This window comes from Apodemus sylvaticus, chromosome 4, assembly GCF_947179515.1.
Source record: "Apodemus sylvaticus chromosome 4, mApoSyl1.1, whole genome shotgun sequence".
Lineage (NCBI taxonomy): Eukaryota > Metazoa > Chordata > Mammalia > Rodentia > Muridae > Apodemus > Apodemus sylvaticus.
In genome coordinates this window covers 149,471,720-149,489,865 of record NC_067475.1, presented here as the reverse complement: position 1 = coordinate 149,489,865, position 18,146 = coordinate 149,471,720, and the positions used below count along the sequence as shown (strand labels likewise).

At 42.5% G+C, this 18,146-nt stretch overlaps 2 protein-coding genes across 8 annotated transcripts in view; one reads left to right on the top strand and one right to left on the bottom strand.

The window, feature by feature from the left end:
• Cp (ceruloplasmin) overlaps positions 1-3,167 on the top strand; it is a 56,008-nt gene extending 52,841 nt beyond the window's left edge. For 3 of the 5 annotated variants that reach the window (XR_007977553.1, XM_052180753.1, XM_052180750.1), the window contains exon 20: positions 3,033-3,167. The gene's annotated coding sequence lies outside the window, so the exon portion shown is untranslated. Of the gene's footprint in view, positions 1-1,364; positions 1,463-3,032 lie in introns of those variants that run through there. The other 2 variants (XR_007977555.1, XM_052180752.1) reach the window with 1 other exon arrangement.
• Hps3 (HPS3 biogenesis of lysosomal organelles complex 2 subunit 1) overlaps positions 1-18,146 on the bottom strand; it is a 44,056-nt gene that overhangs the window by 13,559 nt on the left and 12,351 nt on the right. For all 3 annotated transcript variants that reach the window (XR_007977556.1, XM_052180757.1, XM_052180758.1), the window contains 8 exons: positions 12,777-12,858; positions 10,197-10,351; positions 8,949-9,057; positions 6,017-6,198; positions 4,361-4,541; positions 3,174-3,407; positions 1,899-2,084; positions 1,351-1,539 (listed from right to left, as the gene is read on the bottom strand). Coding sequence is in view for 2 of the 3 variants with exons in the window: in XM_052180757.1 (XP_052036717.1) it covers positions 1,351-1,539; positions 1,899-2,084; positions 3,174-3,407; positions 4,361-4,541; positions 6,017-6,198; positions 8,949-9,057; positions 10,197-10,351; positions 12,777-12,858 (1,318 nt within the window). In the remaining variant the exon portion in view is untranslated. The remainder of the gene's footprint in view (positions 1-1,350; positions 1,540-1,898; positions 2,085-3,173; positions 3,408-4,360; positions 4,542-6,016; positions 6,199-8,948; positions 9,058-10,196; positions 10,352-12,776; positions 12,859-18,146) is intronic.

Genomic DNA, 18,146 nt, shown 5'->3' with positions numbered 1-18,146 from the left:
TTCCCCAGAGAAGGTTGCAGTCCCATTGCTTCCACATCAAATAATCTGCAGTGACTACTGCCTAATATTTTGAAATTTAAAAATATTCTACAGAAGTGATTTCTAGAACGAAAAAAAAAAGAATAGCACTACTCCTAAGATAATTATACTAAAAAAGATAACAGTGGAAATCATTTTTATTTATAGCATTTTGGGGGTGCCAAGATATCCTATTAAGTTCTCAGGATGATTGGCATGGAATATCCTTTATCAAGAAATGACACTGGTGACCTTTCCAGTCACTGCATGGTACCCACAGCAGTCACTGCAACAGGATTCTATGGAAAACAGAGCAGGATAGGTGTGTACCAAAGGCTGTCACAGTGGCCTATAGCACACCTGAAGCCCAAGTATGGCCCTCACAGGAAACAGAAGGACAGTGCAATAGCCCCTTGCCTCCGCCCTTTCAAAACTGCTCGAGGCAGACCTTCTGAGTCATACCTGTGACATTGCAGGGTGGTAATAAAGGAGGACTAATAGAGGCCATATTCTGTGTTTTGAGAGTTAGAATTTGAGATAGGCAGAGTCTCATGTGTAGCCCTGGCTGGCCTGAAAATCCCTTGGGAGCTAGACCAAACTGGCCCGGAACTCACAGAGTCCGCCTGCCCCTACCTTCTGAGACGTATGATTCAAAGCATTTACCATGACACCTGACTTCCAAGAGATAGTCTTTATTTCACTGATTTTTATTTTATTTTAGTGATTTTTATTTACTTGAGTGTGTATGTTTCTGTGTGCACATGCAGAGGTTGGAAAACAATTTTCAGGAGTCAGTTCTCTTCTTCTATGGTGCATCCCAGGGATGAAAGGTAGGTCACCAGACTTGGCAGCAAGGGCCTTTAGGGACAAGCAATCTCTGCAGCCCCGGGTGGTATCCTTTAGAATGGGAAAGTGTGTAAAATGTAGGTAACTTCAGTCAGAGGTACGTGCTACACATTACAAATAAGGCAGAGACTAGGAAGATAGCCTCAGCGGGGAATGTGTTTACCTCACAAGAATGCAAACCTAAGTTTGAGTCCCAGAACCTGGAAAATGTCAGGTGTGGTGGTACAAGTATATAATCTCAGTGTCAAAGAGGCAAAACAAAGGCTGCCCAGCTAGTGTCCTATATGCCAACAACAGACCCTGCTGCAAACTAGGACAGCGTCCCTAAGAATGACACCTGAGAGTAACCTTTACTCTATGCAGAGGGCATCTGTATCTGTGCAGTGTACTGCATTAGCTCCCTCTGGCTTAAAAAAAAAAAAACAAACAAACAAAAACCCTAAACAGATTACTGTACCATGAATTTAAGGTGTTTCATTGTCTTACCAAATCCTCTGCAGTTCTCAGTGGTATGGTATCAGGACACTGCCTCTTAGATAACCTCCAGACGTACTGAGATATGAGCTTCAAGAAGAGGTCCTCGAGTTCCACATTTGGGAGACAAGCTACGAGCTGAGCTTCCCAGAAGTCTACCAAAAGCTGCGGAACTGTGTCTTCATCCTTTCCACACAGCACCTAGAAAGCAGAGCTTCCGGCATGAATGCGGATCCAGCGACAGACCACAGAGCTTTCGCTCCACTACGCGGTCAGATAGCAGGTCTATGTCTACACCATGCAACCACGCAGTTCACAACTTTGGCTTGACTCCCACAACAAGATCTAAGTTACAGATTTTCTGTTAGTAAGAAACAGACTCTAGGTGGCATGCACGGAGTTTCTGCAGAAACAGTCTTTTAATCTGTGTGCTCACATTATAAACGGATGATATACAAGTCTGTCTTTTCAATTATGAACGAAACTTCAGTTCTATTCCCTACTCTCCTTTGGGTTTCTATCAGGTCACTCAGAAAAATTATATTTTCAATTAGACGAACCTTAAAGAAAGAATCTGCTTCTTCAGTTCCAATTTTATTATTCTTCTGTAAGCCCAGGACTGAAGCCACAAGCAATCCAGGCTGAGTTTCCTTCAAGTTGATCGCAAGTTCAGTAGGAACAATCTGTCCTTTCCATTGTTGAATCAGCAGCCGGGGTTCCAGAATGAAGCCGTACACAAGCTTCATCTTCAAATTAAAAAGAAATAAAATGTTGGAATGAAATGTACATTGCCTCTACATTATTCATCTCTTCCCAACACTGTATTTCTGGGTTTTAGTCACAAAATCTAGCTCTCATTCACGAGAAGAGTATTATTCTCTTTCTCATATAAATTATTAATAGACAACTAAACTTAGAGGTGTTCCATTTTTGTAAATTTTAGATTAGGAATACACACACACACACACACCCTAAGTCTTTTCAAAGTCATAGAAAGAAAACTGATTTTCAGAATCTCTTCAAAGCAGATTCCCTGATGCTAACTTGTTCTCACAGGAAACCATCTCCTGGTATAATGATGTTTTTCCTGTTTGAGAGCACAGTCACACCGTGAGCATTTGGCCACACCCCGGCAACAGTAAGAACAAGGCCAGGGCTCTGTCGTTGCCTTGCCTGCTCAACACTGGCCGACTGAACAGTCACAAACACGTTATCTTAGCTCTCTCAGGTGTAGCAGTTAAAGCAGCACTGATCTCAGCATGCAACAGGAACTAAGTGAAATAACAGATCCCAGCCACTCAGAATAGGCCTGGGACACAGAGACACAAATGATCCCCGCGCCCCAACCCCTATGTGATTAACATCGTTGGCCTCTGTTCCTAAATGACCCCTTTCTAAAAGAAATGACCTTTCCTGCTGTGGTGTCACTTGTGATTATCCTGAGGGACAGTATTTTTATACCTATTACACTCTTGTGGCTGACAGTTAATATCATCCTTTCTGTACTTAAGAAACTCATCACTCTGTTGTACTTTCAGTGAATACCTACTCTAATTGTTGGCTCTGGGCAGGGCATAACGTTTATATTCTTCTGTACAAACATAATACTCTGAATATTTGTGGTACATCAATGATGAAAGATCTTTCAATAGATACTGCTGATATTTATCAAGCTTTTTTTTTCCATTTGACAGAACTAAAGTTCCATCAAATACTGTCTGTTATCTGTTACTAAGAAACCATGAGGTGCACAGAAGCCAGAAGAAAGTCCAATGCTTCAGGAACCACTCCAGGTCTCTTTCAGACTTCTGTTAACCCCAGGCACTGTACTATACCTCCGAATGGCTTTTCATTTCATGTCTGTACATGTCAAGGTCTCCCATTTTCAAGGCCACTGCAGCCTTGGTCAAGGTCACTAAGACTGGTGAAACGCCACAAGTATCCAGCTTCCTTAAATAACGCAAGGCAGTCAGGGGATCAATATTCTTCATGGAAGGACTAGAGAGGACATGAGGCAGTTGCTTTGGCTCAGCCGCATGGAATATCTGGGCCACTTTTGCTGCTGATTCCTTTGATGAGTATGAACAAGAAATAAACAGTTAGCCAATAGGAAATAACACAGTCAGGGGACAAAAAGGAATATACGTATAAAATTCAGTAGATGCATAATATAATGTTACTATTGAGAAACAGAGATTATGGGGAGTGTTTGAAAGGCCAAAAATGAGCTGACATGGTCTGTCTGCAGAGCTACAATAAGAAAATAAAAGCAGTGAAAAAGATATACCAATTTGTTACCAACAATTCTAATTTTAATCACATTGGAGCAAATACTATTATACTTAAAAATCTACAGTTTTAAAAACTACAACTTAGTTCAAAATATACTCAATTATATAATTCAGGTGAAAAATATGGTATTTCCAACTGTGCTTAAAATACAAAAGGGACTAAAAATAATCTTTACTAATATTTTAAGAGGTCTTTGGCCCTTACATAAAGTTTGAACACTTGAAAATAGGACAAATGGAGTTGGGGGGGGGGAACATACTACAGGGCTGGAAAGATGGCTCAGTGGTTAAGAGCACTGACTGCTCTCCTGAAGGTCCTGAGTTCAAATCCCAGCAACCACACGATGGCTTACAACCATCCGAAATGAGATCTGACGCCCTCTTCTGGGGTGTCTGAAGACAGTTACAGTGTACTTACATATAATAAATAAATACACCTTCAAAAAAAAAAAATACTGCAGAGGAAGGCGGGGACCAGAATTCTATCCTTCACTTGAGAATAGATCTCACTGTGACTGGCAGGTCCATCAGTCACAACAGCCTCTATGCTGAATACTGAGGGGACATGAGAAGATCATGCCTAAATTCTTTTCTGAGCTATAATTCTAAGACCATTAAAGAATTAGGCATGCTAATTTTGGGGGAAAAAAAAGAAAAATTTGGAACTTAAGTTCTAAATACTACTAAAAGTTAAAAAGAAAAGCTGTAACATTATAGAAAAGTATATTCACTTCAGTTAATTCTTCATCCAGGTTTTCATAAAGAGAATGATTAATATAAAATACTAGTCCTCGCTCATATGTCTGCGATTCGCTCTCTTCCGTCCAGTCCACACGGGCCAAGACTTGAGCCAGAGACAAACCAGACATCTTATAGTAAGGCAAGGCCAGATGGGATTGCTCAGTGTCAAGCCTAAAGAGAGAGAAATTTTAAAGGGCTTCAAATGTACATGTCTATGCCAGCTGCGTAACACAGTAAATAATAAAACAGATAATGCTTTTCAAAGACATAAGTCTCACAGCTTGATTTTTATAAAGTTACTCTAATTAGCATTTTTCCTGAGCATATTAAAGGTAGAAAAGCAACCATTCACTAATTTTAATATTTAACATGGCTCCAAAGAATGCCATTTATAGTCTATCTCAGTCACTGATAATCACTATACAGGTGAAGTAAGACTATGAAACATGGGCTACAAAAATTTTTATAGGCATGCTTCTCAGAACTGGAGAGCTGGCCCTGCCCCTCCCCACCTGCAGCACTCAGGAGAAGCCGGCCCTGCACCTCACCTGAGCAGCAGTGTGGCTGGCCCTGAGGTCACGAGAGCAGGAGAGCCGGCCTGGGTTGTTGCAGGCCGCAGCACTGGGTGAGCTAGCCAGGACCGTGCTGGCTCTGGGTGTGAGGGTGCGGGAGAGCTTTGGCAGGCTGACCAACCCAGCCACCAACTAAGCCCAAACACAGGACAGAAACAGATGTTGGGCCACACCAACATCTGCCTCATCTATGAACTAATGGACCTCGTGAAGGGGCTGGTTCAGCAGATCCACAGCTTCAGGATCTCCTGACAAGGGGCAACAACAGGCTATCTGACAGGAGTCCAGTGAGCATCCAGTGTGGCTACTGTAGCACACGCCAATGACTCATTGTAACAAACATTTGCAAGTAAAGATGTGTAGGCAAAAGTGTATACTGTGTGACAGACACACTGTGATACACTACAGCTTTCATGAAGAGATGTTTTATGTTATTTTTTCTTGGTTTTTCTTTTTTGCTTTGTTTGTTTTTTTTGGGTGTGTGTGTAAAGGGACGGGACGGGAAGACGGTGGGATGGGACTGCATGATGTGAAACTCACAAAGAATCAATACAAAATTTAAAAAAAACGGTTCTCAGAAATACAAAACTGTCTTGACCTTAACATGCCTTTCTGATATCATGAAAGCACTGACTAATATTAATACTAATATTAGTATTTCAGACTGTTCTAGTTACACCCCTCCCTCAAGCTAACAGCTAACAGACAAGTGCCAAACCCATCTCAGTTCTTATTCTCTGAGCATCCTGAAAACAAAATAAAATAATCCTGAACACAAAATAAAATAAAACAAAGTAAGTAAATAATAAATAATAAATAAATAAATAATATCACCCTCCAAATCCAAAAGTTAGGTCATGGGTTTATTATGCCTCTAACAAACTGTGACCCTTTCACGACACTGGGTAGGTCAAAGCCAAGCTGTATTATCTCCAAGCCTACCGCACACCTGCATATGTACCTGACACACAGGATACCTGTGAAACCAAGGAGAAAATGAACCGACTCCCAGAGATTAAAAAGCCTGGTAAGTGCATGCAGAACTCTGTCACACGCGCACGAGGCCTCTCCAACCTGCTGTAGCAGTCTCCAAGGTGGCCGCAGCTCTCTCTGAAAGCTTCCAGGAGCTCTGCTTTCTCTGCAGGCCCCAGCTGGCCGCCGTCCATCAGGGCAGCGCGCAGCAGCAGGTGAGCCTCGCTGAGCAAGTGGAGGCAGCTCTCGGTTTTCACGGTCTTGTAGCTGTTGCTATAGTCCACCTGAAACGAGAAGACACGGCTAGTGTCTCTGCAGAGGGCCGCCCACTCCCCACCCCATCCCACAGTTACATTTTGTTGTTAAATTTGATATAGGGGCATATTAAACACTGAAATTAAATAAGTGGTTGCATATCGCCTTAGTTTGCTTTTTATTGCTGTGATAAAATATCACCATCAAAGGCAACTTGGGGACTAAAGGTTTTACTTGGCTTTCAGGTCATAGTCTATCACTAATGGAAGCCAGGGAGGGAACGTGCAGGCAAACACTGAAACAGAAACCAGAAGGCTCAGCCTGCTTTTTTTTTCCTTCTCGTCCTCTTTTTTTTTCCCTCTTATATTATTTAATTTTGTGTCTTCATGTTTGAATGTTTGAATGTTTTGCGTGCATGTAGTATGTCTGTGTACCTCATGAATGCCTGAAGGTCAGAGGGCATCAGCCCACCAAACTGTAGTTGTGGATAGTTAGGAGGTACAGTGTGGGTGCTGAGAACCAACCTGCGTTCCCTAGAAGAGCAACAAGGAGCCACTGATCTATTTTTCCGGCTCTCGGTGGGCTTTCTCACATCATCCTGACCCACCTGTGCAGAGCTGGTACCCTCCCACATCAATCATTAATCAATCAAGAAAATATCCTACAAACGTGCCTACAGGCCAATTTGATACAGGTATTTTCTCGAACAAGGTTTCTCTTTCCAGGTAACTCTAGTTTTTATCAAGTTGGCAAAAAAATAAAATAAAGCAAACAAAAAAACCCTAACCTGGTTATTAATAGAGCCTTAGCAGAGTTTTCTTTCTCCACAATCTATAGACCAAGTTAATACACATGATTACAAACATTACTGTGTTAGGAACCTAAAGCATTATGAAATTCCAAATAATATTATAATACTAATAATGTAGTTATCAATAATTTGTTCCCAATTTGATAAGGCTTTTGAACATATGTGAAATAATCAGTTTTTTTTCTTTAAAGGTGTAAGACTTTGCTTTTTCAAACTAAGAACAAGTCTCCTCTGTTGCGTTTCACCTGGTAACTTAATTATGACATCTGATTCCATAGCTCACAGTGGGATGTGGGCCATCATCCGATAATTCAATAACCAGAATCATCAGACTTCAGGACTCACATTTAGATGAAATCTAAAACTTTCCAGAACAAAGTTGATATAATTACTAGGGTGAAAATATCAGAAATAAGTCAATCAATACTTAGTCATACCACCAAAATTGCCACACCACCAGTGAGGTATCACTGTTGTTATCTGCTTTGATGGTGTAGAAAAATACAACTTTATTTATGCAGTTTTCTGCCTGAGAATGTATAGCCATAATCTACTCATTTAAAAAAGTAACCAAATTAAGAACATTCTCAAAATAAAGAAAAGAAAAAGTAGAGAGGAAATCTGTCCCCAAAATGTTAATGTTATAAAATAAAATGAAAGACACTAGGAACGTTCTAGATTAAAGGGAGCTAAAGCAATACAAGCATGTTACCTGATCCTAGACTGGATTGGTGGGAAAGCTATGGAGCCATGACTGGCTAAACTGGGTGGGATATAAACCCTGGACTAGACACTGTGTCAAGATTAAACTTACTGAAACATGTGGCTTACTGTGGTTAGACAGGACAGTATCTGGTTATTTAGAGTCAAAAATCCATGAGCTACAGTTACTTGTCAATGGACCAAGGGGAAAACTGTGTTGAGAAAGGATAGGGTATCCCATGAGGACAGATGGGGGGAACACAGACAATGGTCAGTCCGTGTGTCAGCTTTAAGGATCTCTTTGTAGTTTTCTCATTCTTACTACGTCTCTAAGCTTGGCGTTATTTAAGAGTAAAATATTTTAATTGTCAGAGATGAGAAAGGGACTGTGACTCCTAGGCCAGGACAGGAATGCCCCCTCTAGGCCCTCACAGGCTGCAGCTGCAGCGGCTACTATACCTGGGGGCAACCTGTTACGCTCCAAGGGAAGAAGTAGTAAATGATCTGATGTTTTCAACTCCATTTTTCTCATTCTCTTTGCTAAGTGCTTTGGTTTAGCTTCTATTTCTGATAAAACACCAATCAAAATGAGCTTAGAGGAGGACAGGGTTTAACTGGCATGTGGTTCACACGGAGGGAAGCCAAGCTGTGGAAACAGGAACTGGGGTAGATGCACAGCTGCTTCTGGGCTTGCTCAACCGGCTTCCCTCCGTCACTCAGAAACTCCCGACACGGAGGTGGCACGAACAGTGGGCCAGGCCTTCCTACCTCAGAGATTAATTAAGAGAACAGCCCACAGACCTGCCTACAGGGAAATCTGATGGAGGAATCAATTAAGATTTTCTCTTCCCAGATTATGTCTAGGTTTGTGGCATGTAGGCACAACCCAACCAGCACATTGGGACTCAGCATCAATGGCTACTTGTGCTTAAACTAACTCAGTAATCCTCCTGGGGGGTGAGCATGAGTAAGGGGCCTTCCTCTTGGGGGGGATTACTATTTGCTCTCACATGTCAGAAGCTATAAAAACGAGGTGAAGAAAGACACATGCTTGATGGTCTCGATGGAGGCTGGAAGCTGTCTGTCTGAAGTGTCCTGAATGTATAATTAATTAAGTCCCCTCTGTTTTCCTCATTTGGGGTTTCCTTGGTGAGATACAAGGGGCAGAGATGAGGCAGCAACAAGGGCCATGTCTGCCTAGCCTCGGCCTCTGATGTCCAATTCCCCTCTAAACTGCAATGAAGAATAAGCTGTCTGAACATGTACCATTTCTTTGTATAGCTGAACTGGGGCAGTGGTGTTCACGATATACAGGTTCCATCCAGCCTCAGGTACGTGAGGGATGCCGCTCCTAACACTGGCATCTTTTCTAGAACTGAAAAGGATCAAAATTAGAAGTCACGTTATTAAGAGATTACAGTTTTCACCTGTAAATAGCGGGTCCTATAAAACAACACAAGAATGACATATTGCTAGCATTTAATTTTTCCTTGGTTAATTACTATCCATGCAGTCGGTATCCAGAGCTCATGGAGCTTCACAGGTGCATGACATTTGCTATTCTGTCAGAAACTATCAGCCAACGTGCCTCCGATTCTCCAGTCCTACGCTCTCCAAACGGGCGAATCAGCTTGGCTCTGGCTCTGGCTCTGGCTCTGGCTCTGGCTCTGGCTCTGGCTCTGGCTCTGGCTCTGGCTCTCTCTACCATGGCTGCCATGAGTGTGGCATGCCAGGGACTCTAAAGTCTTAACAGAAACAAGCTGTAAAACATTCACATCACTGGAAAATGTTCAAGATACACAAGCCTGGGAGTTAGCCTGCAACATTAGCTTATCTCTTACTACTACTGTGATGTAGTTTCTTTAGGATAAAATGGATTATTCCTTAATCTAAAAAAATATACTAATAAGCTCTTTGACAATATAAAAGTGACCACTGGATAAAAAAATGCACGTGCTTAAAAGTCCAAAGAAGGGGCTGCTGTAGAGATGGCTCAGCAGTTAAGGGCACTGAATGCTCTTCCGAAGGTCCTGAGTTCAATTCCCAGCAACCACATGGTGGCTCATGACCATCCTTAATTGAGATCTGATTCCCTCTTCTGTAGTGTCTGAAAACAGCTACAGTGTACTTACATATATTAAATAAATAAATCTTTAAAAATAAAAAAGTCCAAAGAAGAAAAGTAGTAAAAAGTTTTGTGGCCAGGACTAACATTACAGGTTCTGTCTATCCCCAAAGTTCCACAGAGAAGGCATGTCTTTTAGATTCTTATTCATAGTACAGGTGTTAGATACGCAAACTATTTTATAATTTATTGCTTATAAAAGTTCTATGGTAAATTATAAGCAACATTATAGAGATCTTTACATCTTCTTTAATTTCTCTGGAAAAGCCATCTATCTGATCAATCTGAGTTTCAATTAAAATTATAAAAGTAAGATAAACATAAAATATACGAGTTACGCTTTCGTTCCAGAAACTAGCAGGGATGCGCAGGGCTAGGGGAATGCTTACAGAAGTCTCTTGGGTGACTCTCTTCTCTCTGGAATGGCCTCAGGCTCTGCCTTCGTCAGCAGTATGATGTGGTTTTTAAAGTGACAGATGGCTTTCAAACCTATGAAAAGCTGTATCCTTAGAGCACAAACGTCCATACTGACAGGCGGGCAAGCCTAATAGAGGATACATCACAAATTTAACCCCAGGAATGAAGGTGTGGGAACCTCATCTTCAAAAGTCAGGGCTGGGGATGTAGCTTGGTTGGAGGGTACATGCAGTCCTGGGTTCAGTTACCAGCACAGCATGCCAGGGGCACTGCTTCCTGTCTATAATCCCCACACTGAAGGGGCAGAGACAAGATGACCAGAAGGTAAAGGTTATAGTCAGCTACAAAGTGAGTTAGAGACCAACCTGGGAAACATGAGACCCTGTCCTTAAAAACAAACCAACAAAGTCAGTCTGTTCATTTGAGAAAAATCTTCCACCCAGTTCCTGTTCTTTAGAATACTAACCTAGGCAGGTCAGTAACCATCTGTTCTGTAGACCTTTTCTAACTATAGATACAGAGAGGGTCTCACAGCTGTGAGAGCTACTGCAGAGTCGTTCCTGAAGACCTCGCTGGAAGAGAAGCCTGGACTCATTACCTTTCCACCAGAGCAATCTCTACTAGATGGAGTTTCTGGGCCTAATCAGATGCTATAAAAGGCTACACTTCTAAATGACTGTGTGAAAGAAACGCTCGTACGTTTCCTGACCCTAACCCCTTTCTTGTGAATAAAGCCTGGGAGATACACCGCCTGAGCCATGTGTCTGTCTCTATATGACTCTGCAGATAATCTGCTAACAGTACTGTGGTAACAGTACCTCAGCTGGGCGGTGGTGGTGCACACCTTTAATCCCAGTCCTCACTGGGAGGCAGAGGCAGGCAGCATTCTGAGTTTGAGGCAAGAGCTCTGGTCTACAGAGCAAGTTCCAGGACAGCTAGGAATACGGAGAGAAACCCTGTCTCGAAAAACAAAACAATAGGCTTACTAGGCAGAACCAAATAGGTCTTTACTAATTATCATATCTGTTAATAATCATTAACAGAGAGCACCCCACCATCGGTCCCCAAAAGGGAAGTAAAGGTTGTAGGCAGACATGAGGGAATCTGCAAACACCAGCAATCCGGGGGCTGCCTTCAGCATGCACGCTTGTTACAAAAATGCCTTCAATGAACTTATACCTTAGAAACAAAACAGCGCAGATAATATTATACAAATGACTACATTTCTCAGAAAAGAAATTCAAGGTAAGATGATCATCAAAAACTACATTTGTACATTCACTTGTGAGCAAACCTTTTCTGATATTAAGGCTATTCTTAGTAAAAAACAAAAATGAACTGATGATGGATCTAGCATATCCAGTAACAAAGGCCTGGAAAATAAATAATTGTATTCTGATGATAGTAAAAAAAAATGTTCATGCATCACATTGAATTGCACAATGTTGACCATGCTGTTTTAATACTTCTGTACGATTGCTACCAGTATGTCTTTAAAAGCAAGACTATAAAACCTGTGATCCTAGCACTTTAAGGACTGACAAAGGACTGATCCAAGTTGGAGGCCAGCCAGGATTGTATAGCAAATTCCGGGCCAGCCTGGACTGCTGTATGAAGGGGGAAAGAAAAGCTAAAAACAAAACAAGACAAATAAATAGTCATGTGTCATAGTTATGAACTGCCCACTAAAGCGGTGATTCTCAACCTTCCTAAGGCTATGACCCTTTAATTCAGCTCCTCATGTTGTGGTATGCCCCTACCATAAAAATATTTTCATTGCTACTTTATAACTATAATGTTGCTGCTGTTATGAATCATAATATAAGTATTTTTGGAAATGGGTTTGCCAAGGGAGTCAAGACACACAGGTTGAGAAACACTGCCCTAAAGGTATACTACACCTATCACTTATAACACCTAAAACACTTGGAAACCATCTTTAAAATTGTCAAATCACACATCAGAAATGCTTACTAATTTCTCTCCACAATGGCTAATCTAATGACTATATTAATTAGCATCACTATTGCTATGATGAAACACTATGACAAAATCGAGGTCAGGAGAGAAGAAGGGTTCCTTTGGCTCATGCTTCTACAACACAGTTCATCACTGAAGAAAGTCAGGACAAGAATTCAAGAAGGGCTAGAAGCTGGAACCAGGAGCCCGTGCAGAGGCCAGGGGGAGGGGCATGCCGCTTCCTGGCTTGTGCCTCATGGCTCCCTCAGCCTGCTTTCTTATAGAACCCAGGGCCGCTGGCCAACAGACGGCACTGCCGCAATGGACTAGACCCTCTCCCCGTCAACCACTAATTAAGAAGATGCTCCACTGCCTGCCTGATCTTATGGAGGCATTTTCTCTACTGGAATTCCCTCCTCTCACGTTGACATAAAACTGGCTTGTGTCAAGTTGACGTAAAATTACCCAGCACGACGAATACGACCTTTTTGGGCCTTTCGTCTTCATGAAATTCGGGCCTAAAAACAAGCGTGCAAGCATTCACGTGCTCCACTGAGCTCGGTGTTCTTCTGTCAACGGAAGCCGGTGCTAACCTTCAGTGTAGTGTCCATGTATAGGTCCTCCTCACGAGCCACCGCTGCGCTGCATCGCACCGTGAAACACTGCAGGCTTTGGCTAAGGAAGAGGAAGAGATATACACTAAGCAAAATGGGAGCCAGGAACCAACACACCCAGGACGGTGGGGAGGGCTTCATCGTCCGCAAACCGAGAAAACACAAGAGGGAAGAAGACCATACTAGTACCCGTCACATGATAGTGAGTTAGACTGGGACAGTGTTACTGAATCCCTGAGGCTTGTTTGAAGATGGCCTCATTCCCACAGGGTCTCAAACACTGGCTGTTACCACAGAGCAAGGCTGGCCAGGCTGGAGCCAATATTCTCATTTTACAAAGCAGCCCAATGCCCCCAACAGGAACTCAAAGTATGAACCAGTGACCATTAAAGCCCAGGTTACGACCTATTTCCTGACTGTTGCTTACCCTATCACCTCAGAGGGAAATTCAGCCTCAATTAAGTGGTGTGACCAACTCAGAATACACAGACACAACAATGGTCCAATGAACATGACAAACAGGACTCTTCGGAAATGTCTTGTCCACCATCTTGCTTTGAACACTGGAAAAAGTTCATGTTGGCTGAGCCTCTCTAGAAAGTAGAACCAACTGGATCCAGGCTCCTGACTCTATCTCCCTCTATAACCCCAGGTAAAGAGACATAAGGACACTTTGAGAGCACACAGACACCTAGCTGTTGTTATCTGTTGTGGTTTTCTCAATATCAATATTGGTTAGAAATGTATTTACTTAGTATTTAGTACCAGATCCATCGTGAAAATGAATTAGGAACTTGGAGAAGTAAACATGAGCATGAGCTCTTTAAAACTAGGGAGAGGCTGATGTAGTGGTGCATACCTTTTAACATCCCGGAGGCAGGGGCCGGTTGGATCTCTGTGAGTTTGAGGCCAGCTGATCAGCACAGTAAGTTCCAGAACAACTAAAAACTACAAGTAGCGGTGTCTACACAGTAGTGCTCTCTCTGTACCTCATATGACAGGGCATACAGCCAGGCTGGCTCTCAGTGATACCACTTCCATCTCATGCCACTGTTAAGAGCTTTTCCCACCTTAAAGGAAGTCATGTCTGAAGCCATCACAGAGACTATCACGCCAGCAGCAGCATTTACTAGTCAACACCAGAGAAAGTGTTGTGATGGAAAGTGAGACTGAGAAGGTGGGGCACAGACAGGCACCATCTTTGGGAGAGAGTGACGGTGGGACAGCTAGGATACAATGGTCAAGGATCATTAGCTGCTAGGGGCAAAGGGGAGTGTGGTGGTTTGAATAGGTTTGCAGACTCACAGGTTTGAATGCCCTGCCCACAGGGAGTGACACCATTAGGAGGTGTGTCCTCGTTAGAATACGTGTGGCTGAGCTGGAGGAAAGGTGTCACTGCAGGGGATGTGCTATGAGGTCCAAGACTCAAGCTCCGCCCAGAGGGGAAGATAGATCCTCCATGGCTTCTGGATCTTGATCTCTGGGCTCCTCCAGCACCATGTCTGCCTGCACACTGCCGTGCTGTCCACCATGATGACAATGGACTAAGCCTCTGAACCTGTAAGCCAGCTCCCTCTTAACCTCATTAAAGGTTTGCCTTTGTAAGAGTTGCCTTGGTCATGGTGACTCTTCAGAGCAATGGACCTGAACTATGACAGGCAGGAAGCTCTGACTTGCTTTCACCAGCAAAATCCTGCTTGTTTGCGGCTACTGGATTGCTGAACCAAATACAAAAGAAATAAAGAGTATATATTCAAGATGTCTGTCTTAGCTACTTTTCTATTGCTGTGAGAAAACACCAGGACCAAGGTAACTTATAAAAGAGAGTTTAGCTGGGCAGTGGTAACACATGCATTTAATCCCAGCACTCGGGAGGCAGAGGCAGACAGGTCTCTAAGAGTTTGAGATATCCTGGTCTATAGAGCAAGTTCCAGGACAGCCAAGACTGCATAGAGACATCCTGTCTCAAAAAACCTAAACAAACAAACAAACAAACGGACAAGTTTAATTTGGTTTATGGTTTCAGAGAATGAGAGTTCATGGTAGCAGAAAGCAGGAACATCTGGGAGCTCACATCTTAATCCACGACAGTGAGACAGAGAACACTGGGAATTGCCCATGTCTTTGGAAACCTCAAAGCCCACAGGAGCTTTATGGGGACCCAGAGAGAATAAAAGGGACAGGTGAGAATGATGTTCCCTGAGCACCAGAAGTTCTTTTTCTGATTCCCATCAGCTGTGATGCAAAAGGCTCTTCTCAGCTACACATTCCTCACCAAAATTCACTGATATCTCTAAAACCAGGAGCCTAATCAATCCTCCCTCTTCAAGTTACTCCCGAGGGCCATTTGTCACAGTGATGACAAGAGAAGTGACATACTGTACAAATGCAAGTATTCTCACTCTTTTCTCACTGTACTATCCATGTACATAATCAGATGAAGGAAAAATGGAAAGCCTTTTTGCACATGAGTTGGAAATGAGTATTTCTATGCCTCTATTCTCCCTCCACTTCCTTAGTTTCTGAGAGATGACAGTATACCTTAAAAGAGCTTTTTCTTGGGACTGGAGAGATAGCTCAGTGGTTAGAAACAGTTGCTGTTCTTGGAGAGGACCTGGGTTTGGTTCCCAGCATACACACAGTGGCTCGAAACCATCCACAATCTCAGTGCAAGGAGATCAGACCTGCTCTTGTAGCTTCTGTGGACAGCTGGCATGAACATATTATACAATGGTGCACATACATACACACTAAACACTCAAAATAGCATTTTAGAAAATCATTGTCTTCCTTCTTTTTCTATTTAAACATAATCTTCATCAGAGTTGAGGTCTCCAGGGGCTTTGACTATTTTGAAGGTAACTTCTGCTTTCTGGACATAAATATCTATTGATTTTCTTCTCCATTCTTATCTACAGATCCACTTAACTTGTTCTCTTGATAAGCACTTCAAACTTAGTAGTCTAAACCAGATTGCCCCTGTGCCTCAAATTACAATAGCCAGCATTATTTTATAAAAAGCTGGCTTAAGCCAGGCACAGTGGCACAAACTGGTAATTCCAGCATTAAGAAACCTGAGGCAAGAAGGCTGTTATAACTTCAAAGTCAGTCTAGGCTAAGTGGTTGAGTACCAAGACCATCAAAACTACACACACACACACACACACACACACACACACTTAAAACCCTGATCTTTTTGGTTTTCTTTCTGAATTAGCCTATCAGACCCACTGCCCTCTATCCAGTCCCTTCATACCGTCATGGGCCACTCCAACCGCCTATTTATAGACGATGAACTCATAATGAACTCATCATGGCTGATATCAGTGTTCCAGAAGAGAAAGGAAAAACCTTCCTCAGCTTGACTAGCAAAACCTGACATGAGCTCTCTAGCAAGAGTCACATCACGGGTTTATTTTTAGCTTCCTCATATTCAAAGATGATCGCTGCACACAAATATGAAGAGTGGGAAGATGAGGTATCAGGAAACACTCCTGTCACCGCTCAGAGGACCTGGCACAATGGAGTCTAACCAGAAGGAGGACTGAACAAAATGCAATAACCGACTATATGCAGAGCATCAGACAATCTATATTCTGAAGGTTAAGCAAGGGTCATATTAGTTCAGGCTGTAAATACTCTGAATAACAGTAGCAAGATAATCCGAAGCAAATCCCCACCTGGGAGGGGCGTGGAAGTACATTCCAAGAATAAACCCAAGTTTACAAGAAACAGGTCACAAGACTTTGCTTGTGTTTTCTTATAAGCACTCAGAATTCTCCTCATAGAGCTCCATTTTGGACATGTTCTGACATAACTCCCACTGTGAGCATTTTTCCTTATATCAGAAAGCAGTAGGGGAAGGAAGTCTGGGTAAAAGTGGGTATCGGACTCCCAAAGCGGTCTCTCAACTGTTTAAAATACACTCGTAGCTTAGCAGCCACTGGAAATTCGGATACAACCGCCAATTTAAAACAACATAAAAATCATAGTTCTATGCAATTAACTATTTGGACAATTCTGAAAACCTGCATTATAGTATTTATCATCTTCCCTCTACCAATAATGATTATCTCTTTATACATCCCAACTTTATCTTCTAGGTCTAGCTTCAGAATCCATCCACCTATCTGAAGTAATTTCCCTCTTCCCAGAACACTTAGTACAGCATAGAATCTAACCACACATCTGCTGGTATGTGTGCTTTTTAAATGTGACTCTGGCCTTCTCTTCTACTGCTGCTTTAAGAAGTTGACATGGTTGCTGTCAGAGGGTTCAGGGCAATCCCTCAAATAATCTAGTCACAAAATACAAGAAACAGAATCAAAATCAACACTACCACAAAAAAAAAAAAAAACCAAAATGACCTCAAACTCCTGCTTAAGAAATCAGTTTATCCTCCGGAAATGATGTGCCCAGTTTTCTGAGGAACCGCCAGACTGATTTCCAGAGTGGTTGTACCATCTTGCAATCCCACCAGCAGTGGAGGAGTGCTCCTCTTTCTCCACATCCTCACCAACACCTGCTGTCTCCTGAGTTTTTAATCTTAGCCATTCTGACTGGTGTGAGGTGAAATCTCAGGGTTGTTTTCATTTGCATTTCCCTAATGACTAATGATGTTGAGCTGGGCATTTACCAGAGGATTCCCAGCATGTAATAAGGATACACGCTCCACTATGTTCAGCCCTATTTATAATAGCCAGAAGCTGGAAAGAACCCAGATGTCCCTCAATGGAGGAATGGATACAAAAAATGTGGTATATATACACAATGGAGTACTATTCAGCCATTAGAGACAATGAATTCATGAAATTCTTAGACAAATGGATGGAGCTGGAGAACATCATCCTAAGTGAGGTAACCCAATCTCAAAAGATCAATCATGGTATGCACTCACTGATAAGTGGATATTAGCCTAGAAACTTTGAATACCCAGAACATAATCCACACATCAAATGAGGTACAAGAAGAATGGAGGAGTGGCCCCTGGTTCTGGAAAGACTCAGTGCAGCAGTATAGGGCAATACCAGAACAGGGAAGTGGGAAGGGGTGGGTGGGAGAACAGGGGGAGGGAAGAAGGCTTATGGGACTTTCGGGAGTGGGAGCCAGAAAAGGGGAAATCATCTGAAATGTAAATAAAAAATATATCGAATAAAAAAAAAAATGAAATCAGTTTATCCTCCGGCATGCCAAAGCCAGGACACCCTAAAACACCTGTTACCTACTGGTCACATAATGGCGAATTTCAACCTCCCTTTGGCTGCTTCTCCAGCCTTATTATTGAGAAATAGAATCAGGCTGTTCTAGCGGTTGTGAGTTCTAAAACACTATAAAATAATTCAGTTCACA